The sequence below is a fragment of the Palaemon carinicauda genome, chromosome 38, assembly GCF_036898095.1.
Source record: "Palaemon carinicauda isolate YSFRI2023 chromosome 38, ASM3689809v2, whole genome shotgun sequence".
Classification (NCBI taxonomy): domain Eukaryota; kingdom Metazoa; phylum Arthropoda; class Malacostraca; order Decapoda; family Palaemonidae; genus Palaemon; species Palaemon carinicauda.
The window spans coordinates 8,787,031-8,809,850 of NC_090762.1; the positions used below are offsets into that span (position 1 = coordinate 8,787,031).

Genomic DNA, 22,820 nt, shown 5'->3' on the forward strand with positions numbered 1-22,820 from the left:
GACCCATTGACAATGTTATGAGATGCTAAAGTTTTACAGTATTCCATATCAAGGGATTAAGTTCAAAGGCTTAACATAGCATTGCAAATGGGAATGAGCTCTGAAACTTTTAGAGACTCCTCCCAAGGGAGAGGCAAACCTATTTCGCTAATGGAAATCCTGTAGGCAAATCTCCCAGCCTCGAGACTTATCTAAGAGTTAAAAAAGAATGTTAAAAGCCAAGTTTGAAGAGATGCCGATAGCACGTCTATGTTATTTGGCAGCAGAAATCAATGTGACTGTTTAGTGTAACGGCAATTGGGGAGTTCCCCACCACTAGTCAGTATTTACTGGCAACTGCCGACACCTTGTTATAAGTTTTAACTGTAGAGTTCCAACTGTGCTTAAATTAATCTCCTAATTAAAGGACAAAAGTTGTTTTTGTGTAGGAACAACTCTAAGTTTCATATCAATATAACATGAAACATAGTAGGGAGGGTAGTGCACCGTTCCTTTGGGCCCTAGCTGCACTTTCTTTACTTCCTACTTTATCCCCTTCCCAACTTTCTGTATTCCATCATGCTGTCTAACCTACTGTATTTTACCTTTTAATGTGGCACTGAATGGTCTTAAATTCCCCAGCGCTGGACTAAACAACCCAATTTCGTAAATCCAAATCTAATTTCAGATGATCAAATTCCTTTGCAACTAACTTTTTTCACCCGTAAAAGGGCACCACCTTCAATATTCTCATGTAACAGACCAATATCTTTTAACTCTACCTTGCTTCAACTCACACCTATCAATGTAGAACAAATCATTTAGCTGAATTCATGATACTATAAATGTTACTCATTACAGTAGTCTCAAATTTTTGTTTTATAAATACAGTACTGTACAGCATTTAGAAAAATCGCTTTTTCAATAATGATAACTAAAATACTAAAAAATGTGGAACATTAAGCACTAAAGATTTTTAACATAAATAGTCAATATGCCATTATCTTATTATCATGCATGTTTTTGTTTTCATACCAGACTTAATTCTTCTTCACATGCTGGTCTTTTCATACACCTACTGGTCCTTTAACCTTTTCACCATGACAGTCCCTTTTCCTTATTAAAAAAAAACTCCTAACCCCTACTTTTTCCAAATACATAGACTGAAGGATACATTCTTGAAAGAGAGGTGAAAATTAGAGAAAGGTAAAGGTAAGGAAGTTGGAAAGCTGAGTAAGAAGACCCCAAGAAGGAATGATTGAAAAGTATAAAGTAGACAGCAATGCAGCTTGAAGAGCAGGGACACTGCACAGATCCTGACATAGTATATACTGTACTGCATTTTCAAAGCTAACTACAATATGTGAATTTTTGGTCTTAAATGATGTTCATGAAACCTAATACTGTATAACTAAAATAGCTATCATTATTGCAACGGTTTAAGAAGAAATGTTACAATTATTTTCATTTTCCTGGTCTCTACTGGTTACGCTATGTAAAGCATTTCACTTGATCTTTGAAATAATAAAATACTGTTTCTCCCAATGACAGACTCAAGTCCACAAACAAGTATTTCACTTTGTGTTGACAAAACATGAAAACTGATAATTAACAAAATGGTAAATGACATTACCATAAAAATAGAAAAAAGAAAACAATTGTAAAAGAAATCTATAAAAAGCTTCAAAAAGATTTTTAATTAATAACCTACCTGTAAGTAATAAACCATGTGGCCATGGCGATGGCCCCACCGGCAATTTTTTGTGGCATTGTATGGAAAAATATAATTGTACATGTAAGCATCACATCGCTTAACACACTCATTAGTGTCATGAAGACGAACAGTCCTCTGATGTATGGAGTAAATTGGTCGTAATTCATCTGTAAAAATTAAAACAAAAATGATGAAGCACTCACAAACATCAAACACTTCTCAACATAATTGTTAAATCCACAAATTAAAAAAAATATTTGTATTTTTCCTAGCTATGCAAACTCGAGTCATAAAATGGTATACTCTGGCGTGCAAAACTATACATCTGATGAAAAATCATCGAAGATCTGGTAACCAATGTGGATACCTACTCGCCCATGTGTTGGCTCGACAGGCTCTGGCTTGAAAGGGAGAACTCACTCTAACTCCGGCTGAGACTTGCGGGATGGATATGGCGCGAAGTAAAAATTAAATGACTCCGGTTTGTATAAATAGGAAAAATACAAATTATTTTAAAATTTTGTGATTTGTTCCTACCCGAAACAAACCTTTGTCATTTAAAATGGGAGTCTTCCTTGAGTGGGAGGAAGCCTCGTTGGCCTTCTGGCGTACAAACAACCCAGGATGAATATGCAGTCTGATAAGGTGAGAAATGGTGCACATCACTCTTGTATCCCATGACCCAAGAGGAGGCTACAATGGGTAACAGTCCACTATTAGACGACACTATGCTCTTAACTGTGTATGGCACAGAACCTGCAAAGGCTGTACAGTAATAAGACAATTTCGTAAATAATTTGTATTTTTCCTAACTATACAAATCCTAGCTATTTAATAGGGGTATTACTTTCGGTGTAGCTGAAATGACGAGCCATTAATTTTTAACGAGGGTTTACTACCCACACATCTAGTTAGCGGGGGTAGGGGAGGGTAGCTTTCCACCCCCCCCCCCTCACACACCTGTGCTTGAGCTCACTTTGCTTGGAGGTAGGACTTCAAGGGGGATAGGACTGGCAGACAAGTTTGGTTAAATGGCTAAGGTTTGTATAGTTAGGAAAAATACAAATTATCTACGAATTTGTCATTTGTTCCGTAACTGGAATACAAACCATGCTATTTAATAGGGATGACTCACCCATTAGGAAGGGTGGACGTCCCAGCCAGTCTGGCTTTTGGCTTTGCCTGGGGACTCCTTATTTGAGTGTGTAAGCACCCAAGAAATAAGGAGTCCTTGCACCCCGCTAAAACCTTGCTACGCAAGGTCTGCAGCCTACGCAAGCTATGTGTGAAGGTATGAAGAAGTGTGACTCGTCTTAGAAAGTTGTTCTGAAGTTCTTTAGATGGAAACTTGTAGACTAGGACTTTCCCAATACCACCTCGTCAGGGTATGGGGACATAACAGTATTAATCTTAATACTAGGAACACAAGGGAGCATGGTTTACCTGCAGTGGTTTGAGGTCAGCTGTGCAGAGAACCAAAGATGCTGCTTTCCCCAAGAGAGGGGATGATGAAGATAAGAATAAGGGCCAGTCAAACCTTTTCATTCATGCAGACTAAAACCAGGTAACAATGCCCTCAACCTTCTGCTACTTGTCCAATAAGGAGCTTGAGGTTTTAAACCAGCTGTTGTGCAGCCACCACAGGACGAATAGAGAACATATCAAGTCTCCTGTGGGTCATGTCTTACAGGTAGTGGAATGTGAACGTTGTTTGAAGTTTCCACACCCCAGCTTGAAGAATCTGTGTCACTGAAAAATTTCTTTTGAAGGCCAGGGATGTAGCTATGCCCCTGACATCATGTGCTCTGGGACAATGTGATGGAGGAGGGTCTGGATTCAGTGCCAGGTCAATGACCCTGCGAATCCATGCAGAGATGGTGTTCTTGGTGACCCTCCTCTTAGTCCTTCCTGTGCTGACGAATAGTGCTAGCACACGAGGACGGGCTGCGGCTGTTCTTTTGAGGTACAGCCTCAAGCTCCTTACTGGGCATAGTAAGAGATGGTCTGGGTCATCTGTTACAGTACGGAGACTAGAAATCCGCATGGAGTCGAATCAAGGATCCGCTACTCCTGGATTCTGAGTCTTAGCAATAAACTCAGGGACGAAGCTGAACGTCACCTCCCCCAATCTCCTTGAATGGGCAATGTCATACAAGAGACCATGAAGTTCGCTGACTTGCTTGGCTGAGGCCAAAGCTAACAGGAATACTGTCTTGCAGGTTAGGTGGCGATCTGATGCCTGGCGTAATGGTTCATAGGGAGGTCTCCTAAGAGACCTGAGAGCTCGAACCATGTTCCATGGGGGAGGTCTCACTTCCGACTGAGGGTAAGTAAGTTCATAACTACGTATGAGTAGAGCAAGTTCTAGCGATGAGGAAATGTCCATTCCTTTCAGCCTGAAGGCGAGACTTAAGGCTGAGCGATAGCCTTTCACTGCCGAGACTGAAAGGCGCATTTCTTCATGCAAATACACAAGGAACTCCGCTATTGTTAGAATTGTGGCATCGAGTGGAGAGATACCCCTTCCATGACACCAACCACACAAGACTTTCCACTTTGCCTGTAGACTGCTGCTGAAGACTTTCGCAGGTGTCCAGACATCCTGATCGCAACTTGTTGCGAAAATCCTCTCTCAGAGAGGAAATGCTGGATAGTCTCCAGGCGTGAAGCCGTAGTGAACCTATGGCTTTGTGGAAGATGTTGGCATGTGGTTGTTTGAGTAGATTGTGTCGTGGAGGGAGTTCTCTTGGTGGCTCCGTTAGGAGTTACAGAAGGTCCAGGAACCATTCTGCGTGATGCCATAGCGGAGCTATGAGGGTCATTGAAAGATTGACCGATGTTCTGGTCTTGTTGAGTACCCTCCTTATCAGAAAGACTGGGGGAAAGGCGTAAACGTCGATGTTGTCCCACCGTTGTTGGAAAGCATCTTGCCAGAGAGCATTGGGGTCTGGCACTAGGGAACAGTACAGCGAGAGCCTGAAGTTCCGGGCCGTTGCGAAGAGGTCCACAGTCGGAGAACCCCACAAAGTCAGGACACTGTTGGCTACTAGATGATCCAAAGACCACTTAGTACTCACTATCTGAGATGCTCTGCTCAGGTTGTTGGCGAGTACATTCCTTTTGCCTGGAATGAAGCATGCCGATAGTGGTATCGAGTGGATTTCGGCCCATCTCAGTATCTCTACTGCTAGATGGAATAGTTGCTGCGAAAAAGTACCTCCTTGTTTGTTGATGTAGGCCACTACTGTGGTGTTGTCGCTCATTACCACCAAAGAGTGACTTGCCAGGTACTGTTGAAACTGTTGAAGGGCCAGAAAGACGGCCTTCATCTCTAGGAGATTTATGTGGAGGTACTTTTCTGACTCTAACCAGAGGCCTGAGGTCGTGTGGTGCAGCATGTGGGCCCCCCACTTCTTTTGAAGCGTCCGAAAACAGCATCAAATCCGGGGGGAGGATGAGAAGATCCACTCCTTTTCGTAGGTTCTCGTCTGCCACCCACCACTGGAGATCCGTCAGTTCCACAGGTCCCATGGGGATCTGGATGTCAGAGGAGTCGTACGCTTGATTCCACCAGGACTTGAGTCGCCACTGGAGGGATCTCATCCTGAGGCGACCATTGGGAACTAGATGGGCCAGCGATGAAAGGTGACCAAGGAGACCTAACCACGATTAGGCTGGAAGTTCTTCTCGTCTGAGAAAAGGTCTTGCGACCTTCCTCAGCCTTGCTATCCTGTTGTCTGATGGGAAGGCTTTGTGGAGAGTGGTGTCTATAATCATGCCTAGGTATACCATTCTTTGAGTAGGAAGCAGTGAAGAGTTCTCGATATTTACCATGATCCCCAGATCTTAGCAAAGTCTCAGAAGTTTGTCTCGGTGTTGAAGAAGGGTCGACACCGAGTCTGCTAGGATTAACCAGTCGTCCAGATAACGGAGGAGACATGCCAATCCTGTGTGCCCAAGATGATATTACGGTGAACACTCTGGTGAAGACTTGTGGTGCTGTGGAGAGACTGAAGCACAGCACCTTGAACTGGTACTTTCTGTTGTCTAGGCTGAATCTTAAGTACTTCATTGAAGACGGATGGACTGGGATCTGGAAGTACGCGTCCTATAGGTCCAGTGTGCACATGAAGTCTTTCGGTCTTACTGCTAGTCTGACCGTGTCCGCCATCTTCATGCTGAACGGAGTTTGTTTGACAAACTTGTTCAGAGCTGAGAGGTCGATGACTGGTCTCCAGCCTCCAGATGTCCTTTTGATCTATATGCTGAGACGGATAGAACTGAACTGTAATTCCTGATTTATTTAGGTTGTTTTAAGATTGATCAGAAATATAAAGACAAAACATAAAATTCATTTGATGTCATAACTTCAATGTTTCTTATGGAAGGGGGCGAGAGTGATGGAGGTCTCTCTTTTTCGATTAATAGGTGGTGAGATACCTGGTTTTTGCACTTTTCCTATTACAGGTGCAACAGGTAAATTGGTTTTGAGTGGAACCTCCATCAAATCAGGCAAGGACACAGCCTGAGAGAGGTTTCTAGTATTGTTTGTAATAGGGGACGAAGGTTGTACTAAGATAGGCAAAGCCTCAGGAGGCAATATGCTTACTTTGTCATGCAGCATTTTATTATTGGATGGTGTATTTCTTATTCTAGAACTATTGACAGTACTAGGTGGGTTTGATGTGTCCTGTGGTAAATTTCCTTTTGATTTTAATGCCTTTGCATAGCTAGCTAATTTATTCAGTAGTCCTTTTGCATGTCCCACAGATGTAGTCTAAACTGGATTTGTTGAGGGCAGCTTCCTCCAAATTATACAGTTTGTATCTATCAGTGGACTTATGATTAGAGATGCAGTTTAAACACCTGGCTTCTTCAAGTGTACTGTACACTAGCCATGATAAGATTTGGAACAAACGCGACACATTTTTTTATTTTTACTAACTTTAGATGGGTGTCCAAATTTAAACCATTTAAAACCTTGCAGAGGATTCTGCTTGAAAGGTCAAACTATAATCCATTCATTTTCAATAGTAATATTTAAAGGTACATCAGCATCCTGGAAAGTAAGGATAAGCATCAATGTTCCAGGAACTTTATGTACTTTCCATTTATTTAGTGGACACATGGCCAGTATCTCCTCCTCTGTAAATTCATATACTGTACTGTAGGTGACTCCTCTGTAAATTCATATAGACCTTTGTTGAAAACTACTCCCCTTCCATAAGTGAAGTTTAGATGGGGTTTGACATCCAACTTTTCATCACATTGCAGATTGCATTAAATGCTTCACTGTGATTATTAAAGGATATCCAGACTTCCATTTGTCATTTTGAAGTCTCAATCGAATTTCTTTGATTAATCCATAACATTAAAATGCTTTATATAGCACATTATAATCAGTTTCTAATGCAATTTGGGTAACATGGAGGATTCTCAGTTTCCATGTACTGTATTGCCCAAATTAATTGTTTACGAATATACGAAAGATGGTTCTTTTTTTGTGCCTAGGTTGCCAACGGGATTTTCTTTAGTAGAAATCTCTCGGACTTATTTTTCCATCAGCACCCGAACCTCTTCCAGTGAGAGGTAGACCACTCCCAGCATTCAGGGCAGATGTTGTCATGATCAGAACACCACCCTCGGCAGGAAGGACACAGCGAATGCGGATCCGTATCCATGGAGGACATGAAAGTCTCACAGGAATGGCCATCAGGTCTTGGAAAAGTCTGCATAAGGACAGTCAAGGAGGGAAGCACACACCCTGAAAATAAAAAGAATAAAAAAACCAATTAAGTCAGTAGTGGCAAGTCAAAAGGAAAGGAGGAGAGCAGCAACATCTGTTCTCCACAGACCCATAGTCTAAGTGGTTACTCAGCCCAAGTGTGTGAGTGAGCGGGGTAGCTAACTACCTTCCACCCCCCTAACTAGCGGGTGGATGGTTAACACTCGCTAAAGTCTTATGGCTCGTCTTTTAGCTTCGCCGAGTCATTTCCCCTATAAATAGCGTTGGTTTGTATTTGTGACGGAACAAATGCATGAAGCTACAATTACTTTCTATAATTTATACTCTGAACTAGTTTTGAACAATGGTTTTTTAAATCAATATATTATGTAAATGCTCTTTAAAAACATATGAAGCCTTTCATATTCTGTACTGGTTCTATAGTTTTTTATACCTATAATACAGTATGTAACTTTTCAAGCAATAAATTTTTGATGAACCTTACCATCCTAAGTTACAGTTTCCATATTAGTTGAAACAGAAATAGAAGATACAAATGGGAAAAGTCTCATCAAACTGATAATTAATATTGAGAATGCAAGCAACATGAAACCATCTAGCACAGAGGGGACTTAAGCTGACAATACCAAACATTATTGGAATATCCATAAAAAGGTAAACTGATATTCTGTCATTAAGCTGACACACCTTACCACCTTCCAATTTGCAGCAGATGCCTTTATATTTTCAATAACATTATTTTGATAATTAAAGTACATTAAAGATTATGTCTGCACTTTTATAACAGAAAATCATGTAAAATACCATACACTGTACAGTAATACCTTGAGATACGAGCTTAATGCGTTCTGGGACCTGAGCTCGTAGGTCAATTCGCTCTATCTCGGATCAATTTTTCCCATTTAAAATAGCTAAAAAAAATTCATTCGTTCCCACCCTCTGAAAAAACACCTAAAAATGTTATTTTTATTAATAAAATAAATTTTTGAATATACTTACCCGGTGATCATATAAGCTGTCAGCTCTGCTGCCCGACAGAAAAACCTAAGGACAAAATACGCCAGCGATCGCTATACAGGTGGGGGTGTACATCAACAGCGCCATCTGTCGAGCAGGTACTCAAGTACTCCATGTAAACACAGAACCAATTTTCTCCTCGGTCCACTGGGTCTCTATTGGGGAGGAAGGGAGGGTCCTTTAATATATGATCACCGGGTAAGTATATTCAAAAATTTATTTTATTAATAAAAATAACATTTTTCAATATTAAACTTAGCCGGTGATCATATAAGCTGATTCACACCCAGGGGGGTGGGTAGAGACCAGCATTACATGTTTACATTATTATGAGCTAAGTATTTTGTATTTCATTTTAGCAGTTATTCAAAATAACAAACATAAAATAAATAAGTACCTGGTAAGGAAGTCGACTTGAACAATTACTCTGCCTTTTTAAGTACGTCTTCCTTACTGAGCCTCGCGATCCTCATAGGATGCTGAGCGACTCCTAGGAACTGAAGTATCAAGGGTTGCAACCCATACTAAAGGACCTCATCAAAACCTCTAATCTAGGCGCTTCTCAAGAAAAGAATTTGACCACCCGCCAAATCAACCAGGATGCGAAAGGCTTCTTAGCCTTCCGGACAACCCAAAAACAACAATAAAAAAACATTTCAAGAGAAAGATTAAAAAAGGTTATGGAATTAGGGGAATGTAGTGGTTGAGCCCTCACCCACTACTGCACTCGCTGCTACGAATGGTCCCAGGGTGTAGCAGTTCTCGTAAAGAGACTGGACATCTTTAAGATAAAAAGACGCGAACACTGACTTGCTTCTCCAATAGGTTGCGTCCATTATACTCTGCAGAGATCTGTTTTGTTTGAAGGCCACTGAAGTTGCGACAGCTCTAACTTCATGTGTCCTTACCTTCAGCAAAGCATGGTCTTCCTCATTCAGATGGGAATGAGCTTCTCGTATCAACAGTCTGATATAATAGGAAACTGCATTCTTTGACATAGGTAAAGAAGGTTTCTTAATAGCACACCATAAAGCTTCTGACTGTCCTCGTAAAGGTTTAGTTCGTCTTAAATAGAACTTAAGAGCTCTAACAGGGCATAAGACTCTTTCTAGTTCATTTCCAACCAAATTAGAAAGGCTTGGAATATCGAACGATTTCGGCCAAGGACGAGAAGGTAGTTCGTTTTTGGCTAGAAAACCAAGCTGTAAAGAACATGTAGCCGTTTCAGATGAAAATCCGATGTTCCTGCTGAAGGCGTGTATCTCACTGACTCTTTTAGCTGTTGCTAAGCAGACGAGGAAAAGTGTCTTTAAAGTGAGATCTTTAAAGGAGGCTGATTGTAGTGGCTCGAACCTTTCTGACATAAGGAATCTTAGTACCACGTCTAAATTCCAACCTGGTGTGGCCAAACGACGCTCCTTCGAGGTCTCAAAAGACTTAAGGAGGTCCTGTAGATCTTTGTTGTTGGAAAGATCTAAGCCTCTGTGACGGAAGACTGCTGCCAACATGCTTCTGTAACCCTTGATCGTGGGAGCTGAAAGAGATCTTACCTTCCTCAGGTATAAAAGGAAGTCAGCTATTTGAGTTACAGAGGTACTGGTTGAGGATACTGATACCGACTTGCACCAGCTTCGGAAGACTTCCCACTTCGACTGGTAGACTCTAAGAGTGGATGTCCTCCTTGCTCTAGCAATCGCCCTGGCTGCCTCCTTCGAAAAGCCTCTAGCTCTCGAGAGTCTTTCGATAGTCTGAAGGCAGTCAGACGAAGAGCGTGGAGGCTTGGGTGTACCTTCTTTACGTGTGGCTGACGTAGAAGGTCCACTCTTAGAGGAAGAGTTCTGGGAACGTCCACCAGCCATTGCAGTACCTCGGTGAACCATTCTCTCGCGGGCCAGAGGGGAGCAACCAACGTCAACCTTGTCCCTTCGTGAGAGGCGAACTTCTGCAGTACCTTGTTGACAATCTTGAACGGGGGGAATGCATAAAGGTCTAGATGGGATCAATCCAGTAGAAAAGCATCTATATGAACTGCTGCTGGGTCCGGGATTGGCGAGCAATAATTTGGGAGCCTCTTGGTCATCGAGGTTGCAAAGAGATCTATGGTAGGTTGGCCCCATGTGGCCCATAGTCTCTTGCACACATTCTTGTGAAGGGTCCATTCTGTTGGGATGATTTGACCCTTCCGACTGAGGCGGTCCGCCATGACATTCATGTTTCCTTGAATGAACCTCGTTACTAGAGACAGGTTTAGATCTCTTGACCAGGTGAGGAGGTCCCTTGCGATCTCGTACAATGTCATAGAATGGGTCCCTCCTTGCTTGGAGATGTACGCCAAGGCCGTGGTGTTGTCGGAGTTCACCTCCACCACCTTGCCTAGAAGGAGGGACTTGAAGCTTTTCAAGGCCAGATGAACTGCCAGTAGCTCCTTGCAGTTGATATGTAACGTTCTTTGTTCCGAGTTCCAAGTGCCCGAGCATTCCCGACCGTCCAATGTCGCACCCCAGCCCGTGTCCGATGCGTCCGAGAAGAGAACGTGGTTGGGGGTCTGAACAGCCAGGGGCAGACCCTCTCTGAGGTTGATGTTGTCCTTCCACCAAGTCAGTGATGACTTCATCTTCTCGGAAATGGGGATCGAGACCGCTTCTAGCGTCTTGTCCTTTCTCCAGTGAACAGCTAGGTGAAATTGAAGGGGACGGAGGTGCAGTCTCCCTAACGCAATGAACTGGTCCAGTGATGAAAGCGTCCCCATCAGACTCATCCACTGTCTGACTGAACATCGGTCCTTCTTTAGCTTGTTCTGGATGCATCCTTGGGCTTGACTTATTCTGGGGGCCGACGGAAAAGCCCGAAAAGCTTGACTGTGAATCTCCATCCCTAGGTACACTATAGTTTGGGATGGGACCAGTTGGGACTTTTCCATATTGACCAGGAGACCCAATTCTTTGGTCAGATCTAGAGTCCACTTTAGATTCTCCAGACAGCGACGACTGGACGAAGCTCTTAGAAGCCAGTCGTCCAAATAGAGGGAGGCTCTGATGTCTGCTAAATGCAGGAATTTGGCAATATTCCTCATCAGTTTCGTAAAGACAAGAGGCGCCGTGCTTAGGCCAAAGCACAGGGCTGAAATTGGTAGACAACCTTCCCGTAAACGAACCTTAGAAAAGGTTGGGAATCTGGGTGGATGGGGACGTGAAAGTAAGCGTCCTTGAGGTCTAAAGAGACCATCCAGTCTTCCTTCCTGACCGCTGCTAGAACAGACTTTGTCGTCTCCATGGCGAACGTCTGCTTTGTGACAAAGACATTCAGAGCACTGACGTCTAGCACCGGTCTCCACCCTCCTGTCTTCTTTACCACTAAGAAGAGACGGTTGTAGAAGCCCGGGGATTGATGGTCCCGGACTTTGACTACCGCTCCCTTTTCTAGTAAGAGAGACACCTCTTGCTTCAAAGCTAGTCTCTTGTCGTCCTCTCTGTACCTGGGAGAGAGGTCGATGGGAGTAGTTGCTAGAGGGGGCTTGCGCAAGAATGGGATCTTGTACCCTTCTCTGAGCAACTTCACAGATTGTGCATCTGCGCCCCTGTTCTCCCAGGACTGCCAGTAGTTCTTGAGTCTGGCTCCCACTGCTGTCTGAAGAAGGTGGCAGTCAGACTCTGCCTCTAAAGGACTTGGTACCTTTCTTCTTACTCCCACGTTTCCCTTCGGCACGAGTACCTCCTCTGCTGGAGGCTCTGCCACGAAAGGGCGGAATAAATCTTGACGCTGGAGTATCCATCCTGGGTCTAGACACGGTAGGCAAAGGGGTGGCTTTGCGGGCAGATGACGCAACCAGGTCATGCGTGTCTTTTTGAATCAAGGAGGCAGCAATCTCCTTGATCAACTCCTCTGGGAAAAGGCACTTCGAGAGAGGAGCAAACATAAGCTCCGATTTCTGACATTGTGTTACTCCAGCTGACAAGAAGGAGCAAAGGTTTTCCCGTTTCTTGAGGACCCCGGAAACGAACGAAGCCGCAAGCTCACTGGAACCGTCCCGTATGGCCTTGTCCATGCAGGACATAATGAGCATGGAAGTTTCCTTGTCAGAAGGGGAGGTCTTCCTGCTCAACGCTCCCAAACACCAATCCAAAAAGTTAAACACTTCGAAGGCTCTGAACACTCCTTTCATCAGATGGTCTAAATCTGAAGGAGTCCAACAAATCTTGGAGCGTCTCATGGCCAGCCTGCGGGGAGAGTCTACTAGACTTGAGAAGTCGCCCTGGGCAGAGGCAGGAACTCCCAAGCCGAGAACTTCTCCCGTGGCATACCAGACGCTCGATCTGGAAGCGAGTTTCGCAGGGGGAAACAAGAATGCTGTCTTCCCAAGGTGCTTTTTGGACTGCATCCAATCTCCCAACACTCTTAAAGCTCTCTTGGACGAGCGGGCGAGGACGAGCTTCGTAAAGGCAGGCGCGGATGACTGCGTGCCTAAAGCGAACTCAGAAGGAGGAGAGCGTGGAGCTGCAGAAACAAACTGATCAGGATACATATCCTTGAACAGTGCAAGAACTTTCCTAAAGTCCAAGGAGGGAGGCGTGGTCTTGGGTTCGTCGATGTCCGTGTGCGGGTCGTCAAGGTGTGCAGCGTCGTCATCATCAGAGAGTCCATCGTCTGAATGCTGAGGAGGAAGCGGCAAAGGAGTAGGAATTGGCTGGTCAGCTGAGTCCAGCAGCACGGGTGCATGCGTGACTGCACTGGACGCAACGTCATGGAACTGTTGGCCAGTCTGTGAGCTGGCAACAACCATAGCTGTGCGGGGGCGCAAAGCGTCTACTCCTGACTGTCTAGTCTGCTGTGGGCGAGTAGTGGTAACCACAGTGGGTTGCGGAGGTTGACGCACCGCGTCAAAACAAAACAACTTAGGTTGTTGTTGTAACTCGCGAACGTCAACGGAGGGTTCCGTGCGTCGCTGAACGTCAACATGCGGCTGGCAGGGTACACTGCGCATGGGTGGCGGGACTCTTACAGCTGGAGTGCGGGAGAAGGTAGCCTCAGCGTCAACTGGACGCACAACCGTGGTTGGTTGTAGGCTAACGGGTGCAGCGTCAACCTTCTCCGCACGAAAGTCCTGCATTAAAGATGTTAACTGTGTCTGCATGGTCTGCAGCAAAGCCCACTTAGGGTCTACAGTAGCAGGTGCGGCAACAGACGGTGTTACTGCCTGTTGCGGTACCGCTTTGCCTCTCTTAGGAGGTGTGCAGTCATCGGAAGACTGCAGCGAGTCCGAACTGACCCAGTGGCTACAACTGGGCCGTTGGACTTGCGCGGAAGGGACCTTGCGTTTGAGAGGTCGTGAGACCTTGGTCCATTGTTTCTTCCGAGAAACATCTTCCGCAGACGAGGAATAAATGGGCTCTCTCGTCTTCTTGTGGGTGGGGCGATCTTGGCAAGATACGTCCGAAACCACGGAGGGAACGTCTGTCCGCTGATTAAAGCCTGTCGAACCCTTTGGTCGTACGACATTGCTTCTCCCCTGGGCTTGGGAGCTTGCAAGAGGTCCCGGACTGGGAGGACGACAGGCACGAACAGACGCACCCTCAAGCGCAACACTAACACTTTCCACAACACTACCACTCACTTTGTCACTACCCACTGCACTCTTACCCTTCAACTCCTTGACGTCTGCCATGAGTTGGTTACGGTCACTCGCCAATGACTCGACTCTCTCACCCAGAGCCTGGATGGCACGCATCACATCTGCCATCGAAGGTTGTTGAGTGCTAGAAGTGGGATCAGGAGCAACCACTACAGGGGAAGGAATAGGTTGTGGGGCATGGGGAGAGGAAAAATCAACGGAGCGAGATGAACTTCTCCTGACTCTATCTCTCTCAAGCCTACGTGAATATTTCAGGAATTCGAGAAAATCGAATTCCGAAAGCCCAACGCATTCCTCACATCGATCTTCCAATTGACAGGTTTTACCCCGACAATTGGAACAAATGGTGTGCGGATCGATAGAGGCCTTCGGAAGACGCCTTGAACAGTCCCTAGCACTACACTTTCTGTATTTAGGGACTTGAGAAGGGTCAGCCATCTTGAATTAGTCAAAGGGGAATTCAAAATCTATCCAAGTCGTCAACAAATAATCCAAAATTCAATCAAAGAATGCAAGGAAGTATTGAAGATAACCTCTGCAAAGCGAAAGCTAATAACTAGAAATGTGTACTTCACCAAAATCTGTGAAAACCAATCCAGTAAGCAACAGCGTATTTAGTAGGTCTTGCCGGTGGCACGACAGAGAGAAAATTGGTTCTGTGTTTACATGGAGTACTTGAGTACCTGCTCGACAGATGGCGCTGTTGATGTACACCCCCACCTGTATAGCGATCGCTGGCGTATTTTGTCCTTAGGTTTTTCTGTCGGGCAGCAGAGCTGACAGCTTATATGATCACCGGCTAAGTTTAATATTGAAAAACAGTATATTACAGTGGAAAAACATGTTTTTAATTGTTCTTATTCACAACAGACGCTCACAAAACAACAAATACCTATGTACTAGTTATGATTCATAGTAGTAGGTTGGCCAGGGAACCAGCCGCCCGTTGAGATACTACAGCTTGAGAGTTATGGGGTCCTTTGACTGGCCAGACAGTACTACATTGGATCTTTCTCTCTGGTTACAGTTCTTTCCCTTTGCCTACACAGACACCGAATAGTCTGGCCTATTCTTTACAAATTCTCCTCTGTCCTGATACACCTGACAACACTGAGATTACCAAACAATTCTTCTTCTCGCAAGGGGTTAACTATTGCACTGTAACTGTTCAGTGGCTACTTTCCTCTTGGTAAGGGTAGAAGAGGTTCTTTAGCTATGGTAAGCAGCTCTTCTAGGAGAAGGACATTCCAAAATCAAACCATTGTTCTCTATTCTTGTGTAGTGCCCCTTAATAAACTTAAATAACTATAATTAATCATTGTATAAGATGTCTAGAGCTAAATAAAAAGACTACAATTAGTATGAGGAACTAATTGGAAGTCGTCAAGTAAGCATGAAGCTCTCGGAGGTAGCAACACCAAAATGGCTGCCAGGGGAGAGGCATCATATGACACTGTACGAGACTAAAATTAACAATATTATTAAAATTGTACGTGTCGCTACCTCAGCTCATCAAAATTGATAATTGCAATACTTAACTTGGGGTAGGAGGCTCCAGAAGCTCAGACATTTTCACTAAACACAAAATAAAGGTTTCAAACACAAGAACGCGTGTTGATATCACGGTGCTATAGAAGGAATGTTGGGAGAAGCGTGGGTAGTGGTAGTGGTGGTGGTGGGGGCAGTAGCCGTAGTAGCGGGCAGTAGTCGGATGTAGAACAGCACCTCGTAGTAACGGGGGATGTTGAGGAAGGAGAAGACTAATTGGTAAGGGACCTCTGATCTTGGTTTTAACACGCCCCAGTTACTATACAGACACCCTATAAAGGTGAGCGAGCTGGGTATATTCCTGGCATTCCATGCAACTTTTTTCTCTGGTATATTTACCAGTATTTATACCTTAGAAATGATGCTATAAGGAGCATTTCACGTAGCGACACAGGTTGAGCCCAGAAATAATAATAAAATGTGACATTATTATGGACTTCTTACTTTCGAGACAGACGGTAGCGGCTAACGACGGTGTGTGTGGAGGAGGAGGGAGAGAGAAAGGGGAGGAGAGACTTCACGGCAACACGTTCGGTACGCTACACTTTTGTAACACTATGTAACATAACTTAAACTTTAAATTTACCTTAAATGAAATTAGCTTACTATACAGACACTTAAAAAATAAATGTTAATCTTACGTTACACTAAACTTAATTCTAGTTTTGTGTTCATTTTCATTTTTTTTTACTTTTCTTCTTCCAGCTTGGCTCTTTTTGCCTCGCTTTTTTGACTCGCTTTCACCTTCACTTTTTGCCGACCTTTATAAAAGGAACCTATCTAGGGATGTTTGCTTTTGTCTCCCCTTCAAAATGTTACGAAAATGACGCACTCAAGTGTCATCACAAAAGGCTAACGCACGACCACACGCCAACTTGTCCAGGTGCCTCTTTTCCATAAAATCAGAAAACTCCAGCCACTTCGCTAACATGTCTCTGATTTCCTTCTTTATAGCATCCTTCCGCTTGAGGACGGTACATGTTGATGTACTCCTATGATACTGGCGAGCCAGCTCAGTCACTCATACACCACTCATGTTTTTCGATTATTTTATGCTTAATCTCAATTGTCATCATACACTTTCTCTTTTCACTACCCTTGTTTGCACTCGCTTGCTTTGGACCCATTGCTTATTTACTTATTCTGTACTGCTTAACGCAAAAAAAACGTAAAAAATGCAAACACTACGGCAGATGCTCGGAAGTAACTTTATGCGACGGAGAACCGACGGGAAAGAGTGAGTGATGCTGTCCTCGTGAGCAGCCTCTCGCACACTTGGCCACCTAACGGCCGCATAGGGAACCGTCTCGTATCCTCGTATCTCAAATTTGTTCCGTATCTTGGGGCAAAAATTTGCTCGAAACTTTCCTCGTACCTCAAATTTCTCGTATGTTGGGACACTTGTATGTTGAGGTATTACTGTATTATCATTCCTATGAATGTCAATTATATATGCAGTAATGTAAAGTCAAAACATAGTACAGTAGACAGTAACAATGTTGCCTATACTGTACAGTAAACATTCTGTAATAGCATACTATACCTTTAATATGACATACTCCTTTTCTGGGAGATGCTCTAAAATAGTCTGCTTATCTCCTGAGTCTGGTTCCGATCGTTTGAGGTCTTCTTGTCGTTTGTGGTCTTCAAGACGAATCTGTTCTCGAATACCTTCCCAGCCCACAATGGATTTGGCTTCTTCAACTATCACTAAATTGATGTAAACCAACAGGAATGCATGGCCTACAAAAGAATCAAAACAAAAAATAAGAATTTTCTGGCATATTTTATAGCCATATATACATAATGTATTGCATTGTAACTTTTATGTTAGTGGTACAGTACTGTGTTGTAATTTCTGGCTAAAAATGCTTTATGGGGTGATTTCTCTACTCACAACTTATGCTTGGAATCTTGGAAATTCAGATGATTACTGTATATTTTTGGCTTGGAAGACATCTATACTGTATTTCATGTTACAAATAGTGTTTTTAATGAAAACAACTTGTTACATCACTAAAACGTCCTATTATATTTACGTAAGCACATTCGATCCCTTAAGCAACCCTTTTCTGACCAGAGTACAACACAGGTACTGCATACCTTGACTTACGTCGTTTGGAGTTAAGTCAGTTGTCAAAAATAATACGTGGAAAAATAAAAATGACAAATTGGTAGATAATTTGTATTTTCCTAACGATATAAACCTTTAGCTATTTATTAGGGGTATTACTTTCGGTCAAACTGAAAGGACAAGTCATAAAAATTTTAGCGAGGGTTAACTACCCATCCCGCTAGTTAGCGGGGGATAGGGGGGTTAGCTTGGTACCACTCCCACACCTGTGGTTTAGCTCACTTTGCTTGGAGGTAGGACTTCAAAGGGGATAGGGTCGGCGGGTAAGTTTGTATAAAAAGCTAAAGGTTTGTATAGTTAGGAAAAATACAAATTATCTACAAATTTGTCATTTGTTCCGTAACAACAATAAAAACCTAGGCTATTTATTAGGGGTGACTCACCCATTAGGAAGGGTGGACGTCCCTACCAATCTGGCTTTTGGCTTCACCCTGGGGCTCCTTATCTGAGTATATTTGCACCCAAAATAAGGAGTCCCTGCTCCTTGCTAAAACATTACTATGCAAGGACGGCGGCTTACGTAAACTATGTGTTGAGATAAGCAGTGACTGTCAAGGTGAAAGTTATTCTGAGAGTTTATAAGAAAAACTGTTGTAACCAAGATTTTCTCAATACCACCTCGCCAGGGTATGAGGACACAACAGTATTAGCTTAATACTAGATACACAAGGGAGCATGGTTTACCTGCAGTGATTTGAGGTCAGCTTATGAAGAGAATCCAGGATGATGCTTTCCCCAAGAGAGGGGAGGATGAAGAAAAGAATAAGAGACAGTCAAACCTTTTCCTTCACAGAAACTAAAACTGGGTAACAGTGCCCTCCACCTTCTGCTACTTGTCCAATAAGGAGCTTGAGGTATACAGCCCGCTCTTGTGCAGCCACCACAGGACCAATAGAGATCGTATCAAGTTCCTGTGGGCCACGTCTTGCAGAAGAAAGGTTGTGAAAGTCACTTGGAACATTCACACCCTTGCTTGTAGAACCTGCATCAAAGTGTAATCTGCTTAGAAGGGCCAGGGGCATAGCTATGCCCCTGACAATGTGGGACGATGCGTTGGATGAGGATCTGGATTCAGAGTGTAATTGATGACTCTGTGAATCCAGCAGAGAGGATGTTTCGGTATTGAGGTAGAGCCTCAAACCTCACCCTGGGTACAGTAACAGATGATCTGGATCATCAGTTACCGAGTGGAGACTTGTTGTATAGGATTCGTCACCTTTGGAGACTGTGTCTGGCAACAAACTCAGGGATGAAACTGAACGTTGCCTTTCACCCTTCTCATGAATGGGCGATGTCGAAAGGGAGACCTTTAAGTTCCTTGGCTCGTTTGGCCGCTGTCAAAGTGTGTAGGAACACTGTCTTCTAAACCAGGAGATAATTTGTTGCCTGGTGAAGTGGCACATAGGGAGGTCTCCTTAAGAGACTGGAGAACTCGAACAGTGTTCCAAGAGGGAGGTCTCAATTCCGACAGGAAAAAGGCAAGTTTGTAAGACTGCATGAGTTAGGAAAGATCTAACAATAAGGGGATGTCCCTTCCTTTCAGTTTGAATGCGAGGCTCAAGGTTGAATGATCATCTTTACCTTCTGAAACTGAAAAGGGGGTCTTTCCTCCTGCATATACTCTAGGATTCCGCTATTGCTGGAATAGCGGTATCAAGTGGAGAGATACTCTTTCCCATGACACCAACAACAGAAGACATTATACTTTGCCTGGTAGACTGATGCAGAGGAATTCCTCAAATATCCAGATAACCTCTTCGCAACTTATTGCAAAAAGCCTCTCTGAGAGAGGAGGTACTGGGTAGTCTCCAGGCGTACAATCATAGCGAAGCTATAGCTTGTGGTAGGTGTCAAAGTGTGGTTGTCTCTGACGTGGAGAGGGTTCTCTTGGAGGCTCTATCAAGAGCTGCAGAAGGTTTGGAAACCGTTCTGCGTAATGCCATAGCGGAGCTATGAGAGCCCTTGAGAGACTGACCGATGTTCGAGCCCTGTTGAGTACCCTTCTCTCCAAAAACCGGGATGAGACAAACGTTGTTGTTGTACCCACCGTTGTTGGCATGCTTCTTGCCAGAGAGCCTTGGGGTCTAGGACTGGGGAGCAGCGGAAGCCTGAGGTTCAGGGTCGTTGCGAACAGATCCATAGTTGGAGAACCCTGTAAAGTCAGGATTTTGTTGGCTACAAGGTGATCAAAAGAACATTTGGTACATTGGTACACCTTTTCTAAGATGCTGTGCACAGATTGTTGGCGAACACATTCCTCTAGACTGATAGTGGTACCGAGCAGACTTCGGCCCATCTTAGTATTTATACCGTTAGATGGGAAGAGGCTGCGAGCAAGATCCTTCTTGCTTATTGACGTGAGCTCTTATGTGGTGTTGTCGCTCATCACGCCACTGAGTGGCACGTTAGGAACGGATGAGGCTGTTAAAGGACTGGAAAGTTAGCCTTCATCTCTAGAGAGATTTATGGTATGGGTGCTTTTGGACTCTGTCCAGAGGCCTGAGGTTGTGTGGTGCAGCACTATGGTCCCTCCACCCTTCTTTTGATGCATCTAAGCACAGCATCAAGTCCGAGGGGTGGGGAAGATGAGAAGGTTACATCATTCCTTAAGATTCACAACTGACACCCATCCCTTGAGGTTCGTCCAAACTGAATCTCCAATACTTCCTAGAAGATGGATGGTTTGGGCCTGGAAGTATGCATCCTTTAGGTCCAGCGTGCACATGAAAACCTGTGGTCTTAGCCCTTGTTCGAACTCCAACATGGTGTGGACATCGACCCAAAGGGACAGCTCCTTGAGGATCCTTTCGCATGGGAGATTGTTGACGCTGCTGTCTTGACTCGTGGCGAAAAGGATGGGATGCGATACCCTGTGTAAGGATTCTTCCCTGGGAGAGAACTCCTTGAACTGATAGAAGTAAGGCAACGTTTGACCCTACCATGCGCCCTGACGAGATTGATGCTATTTCTTAAAACAGCATTGGTCTGGCGAATTATAATCAAAGGTTAACGACTGGGTATCGTGGCTAACGTGCAGTTGGAGAGTGCTCGCAAGTAGTCACCTGTCGACAAGCCGCTGATGGGAGCTGTCGATCGCCTGCCGATTGCTTTGGAGGACTGCTTCTAGGGAACCACTGGCAGAGGTTGACTAGTAAGTCTGAGTGAGGAACTGCTAGTGAACGGCGAAGTGCCAATGATCGGTGAATCAGTGATCTGTGAGTCAAAGATGGTAACTGGCAGGCAGATGAAGGCTGTCTGGTCAGTCAGCCACGGAAGGTTGACGATTAATGAGTTGGTGATCGACTTGGTGAGCCCTGAGAGACAGCAGAATGATTTAATGATACTCAGTTGGTGATCGGTGAGCCATTGACGATCAGCGCTCGATCGCAGACTGGCAATCGGCGAGCTCGAGATCAGCAAACTGACGATTGGCTGGTCAGAGATCAGCGAACTGAGGTCGATGATCGAAGAAAGACGAGCTGGCCGTTGGCGATCTAGTGATCAGCAAGCTGACGATTGGCTGGTCAGAGATCAGCGAACTGAGGTCGATGATCGAAGAAAGACGAGCTGGCCGTCGGCGATCTAGTGATCAGCAAGCTGATGACTGGTTATAGACTAGCGATCGGCACGCTAGCAATTGGCGAGACTGGAGGTCAATGATCAGAGAAAGATGAGCTAGGAATTGGCAATCTACGAGCTAGCGATCAAAAAACGGTGATCTAGCGATCAGTAGGTTGATGATTTCTCATTGGTGGAAGATGAGCTAGAGATCGGCGATCGGCAGACCAAGTGAACGATGGTCAGTAAGCTAGTTATCAGCGTTCTGGCAATTAGAGATTTCCAAGCTAATGATAGGCAGTTTGCAATGTCCAGATGGTGTTTACTGAAAAGAAAGGGACCAAGGGTTCCCTGTGAGGACTCTCGACCAATGGTAGATGCGATTGATTTGCCTTGGAGAATGGAATCTTTGGGATCTTGAACCCTTCTGTGAAGCCTCTTCCCCCTTTTCCGGGAAGGCATTCTGTAATGCGTTTGCAGAGAGGGGAATGGGGCAATGGTGACCTGTCCAAAAGTTTTCCCTTTCGTTCTTTTTGCCTCTTGCGCGAGTAAGCAGGAGAGTACTGGAACATTGGCGATCCAGAGAGCACTGGCGCACAGTTTCCACAGGATACGCGGGAGCGCGCTGGTGAGCAGTACGGCGGTGCACAGTAGGATGCTGGTGCGGTTTCCAGTGAATGCGTAGAAGAGCGCTGGTTGCACTGTCTCCTTAGAATGCGCAGGAGGTTGCAGGAGAGCAGCTACTGGAAAATGCAGGTGCACTGATGTGCCGGAGGTTGCTGAAGAGCTGGTGAAAGCTTCGGTGGTGGAGAGCACTGATGCGCAGAGGAGCACTGGCGCGCAGAAGAGCAAAGAGCCCTGCGGCTTTGAGTATTATCGATGAAAGGGGTGCCATTAAGTATTGGTGATGGGAGGGATGGCATTGAGTATTGGTGATGGGAGGGATGGCATTGAGTATTGGTGATGGGAAAGATGGCATTGAGTATTGGTGATGGGAGGGATGATATTGAGTACTGGTGATGGGAGGGACGGCACTGAGTATTGGTGATAGGAGGGATGGCATTCAGTATTGGTGATGGGAGGGATGGCATTCAGTATTGGTGATGGGAGGGAGAGCATTCAGTATTGGTGATGGGAGTTGGCACTGAGTATTGTCGATGAACGGGTGCCACTGAGTATTGGTGATGGGAGGGATGGCATTGAGTATTGGTGATGGGAGAGTTGGCATTGAGTATTGGTGATGGAAGGGGTGCCACTGAGTATTGGTGATGGAAGGGGTGCCACTGAGTATTGGTGATGGGAGGGATGGCATTGAGTGTTGGTGATGGGAGGAATGGAATTGAGTGTTGGTGATGGGAGAGTTGGCATTGAGTATTGTCGATGGAAGGATTGTCTTAGAGTATTGGTGATGGGAGGGATGGCATTGCGTATTGGTGATCGAAGAGGTGGCACTGAGTATTGTCGATGGGAGGGATGGCATTGAGTATTGGTGATG

The 22,820-nt window shown here is 44.7% G+C and overlaps 1 protein-coding gene across 1 annotated transcript in view; it reads right to left on the reverse strand.

Moving 5' to 3' along the window:
• Window positions 1-22,820, reverse strand: part of LOC137630417 (acyl-coenzyme A diphosphatase FITM2-like) — a 49,769-nt gene that overhangs the window by 23,769 nt on the left and 3,180 nt on the right. Inside the window, exons 2-3 of the mRNA XM_068361876.1 lie at window positions 17,177-17,376; window positions 1,691-1,860 (exon numbers count right to left, since the gene is read on the reverse strand). Coding sequence (XP_068217977.1) covers window positions 1,691-1,860; window positions 17,177-17,376 — 370 coding nt within the window. The remainder of the gene's footprint in view (window positions 1-1,690; window positions 1,861-17,176; window positions 17,377-22,820) is intronic.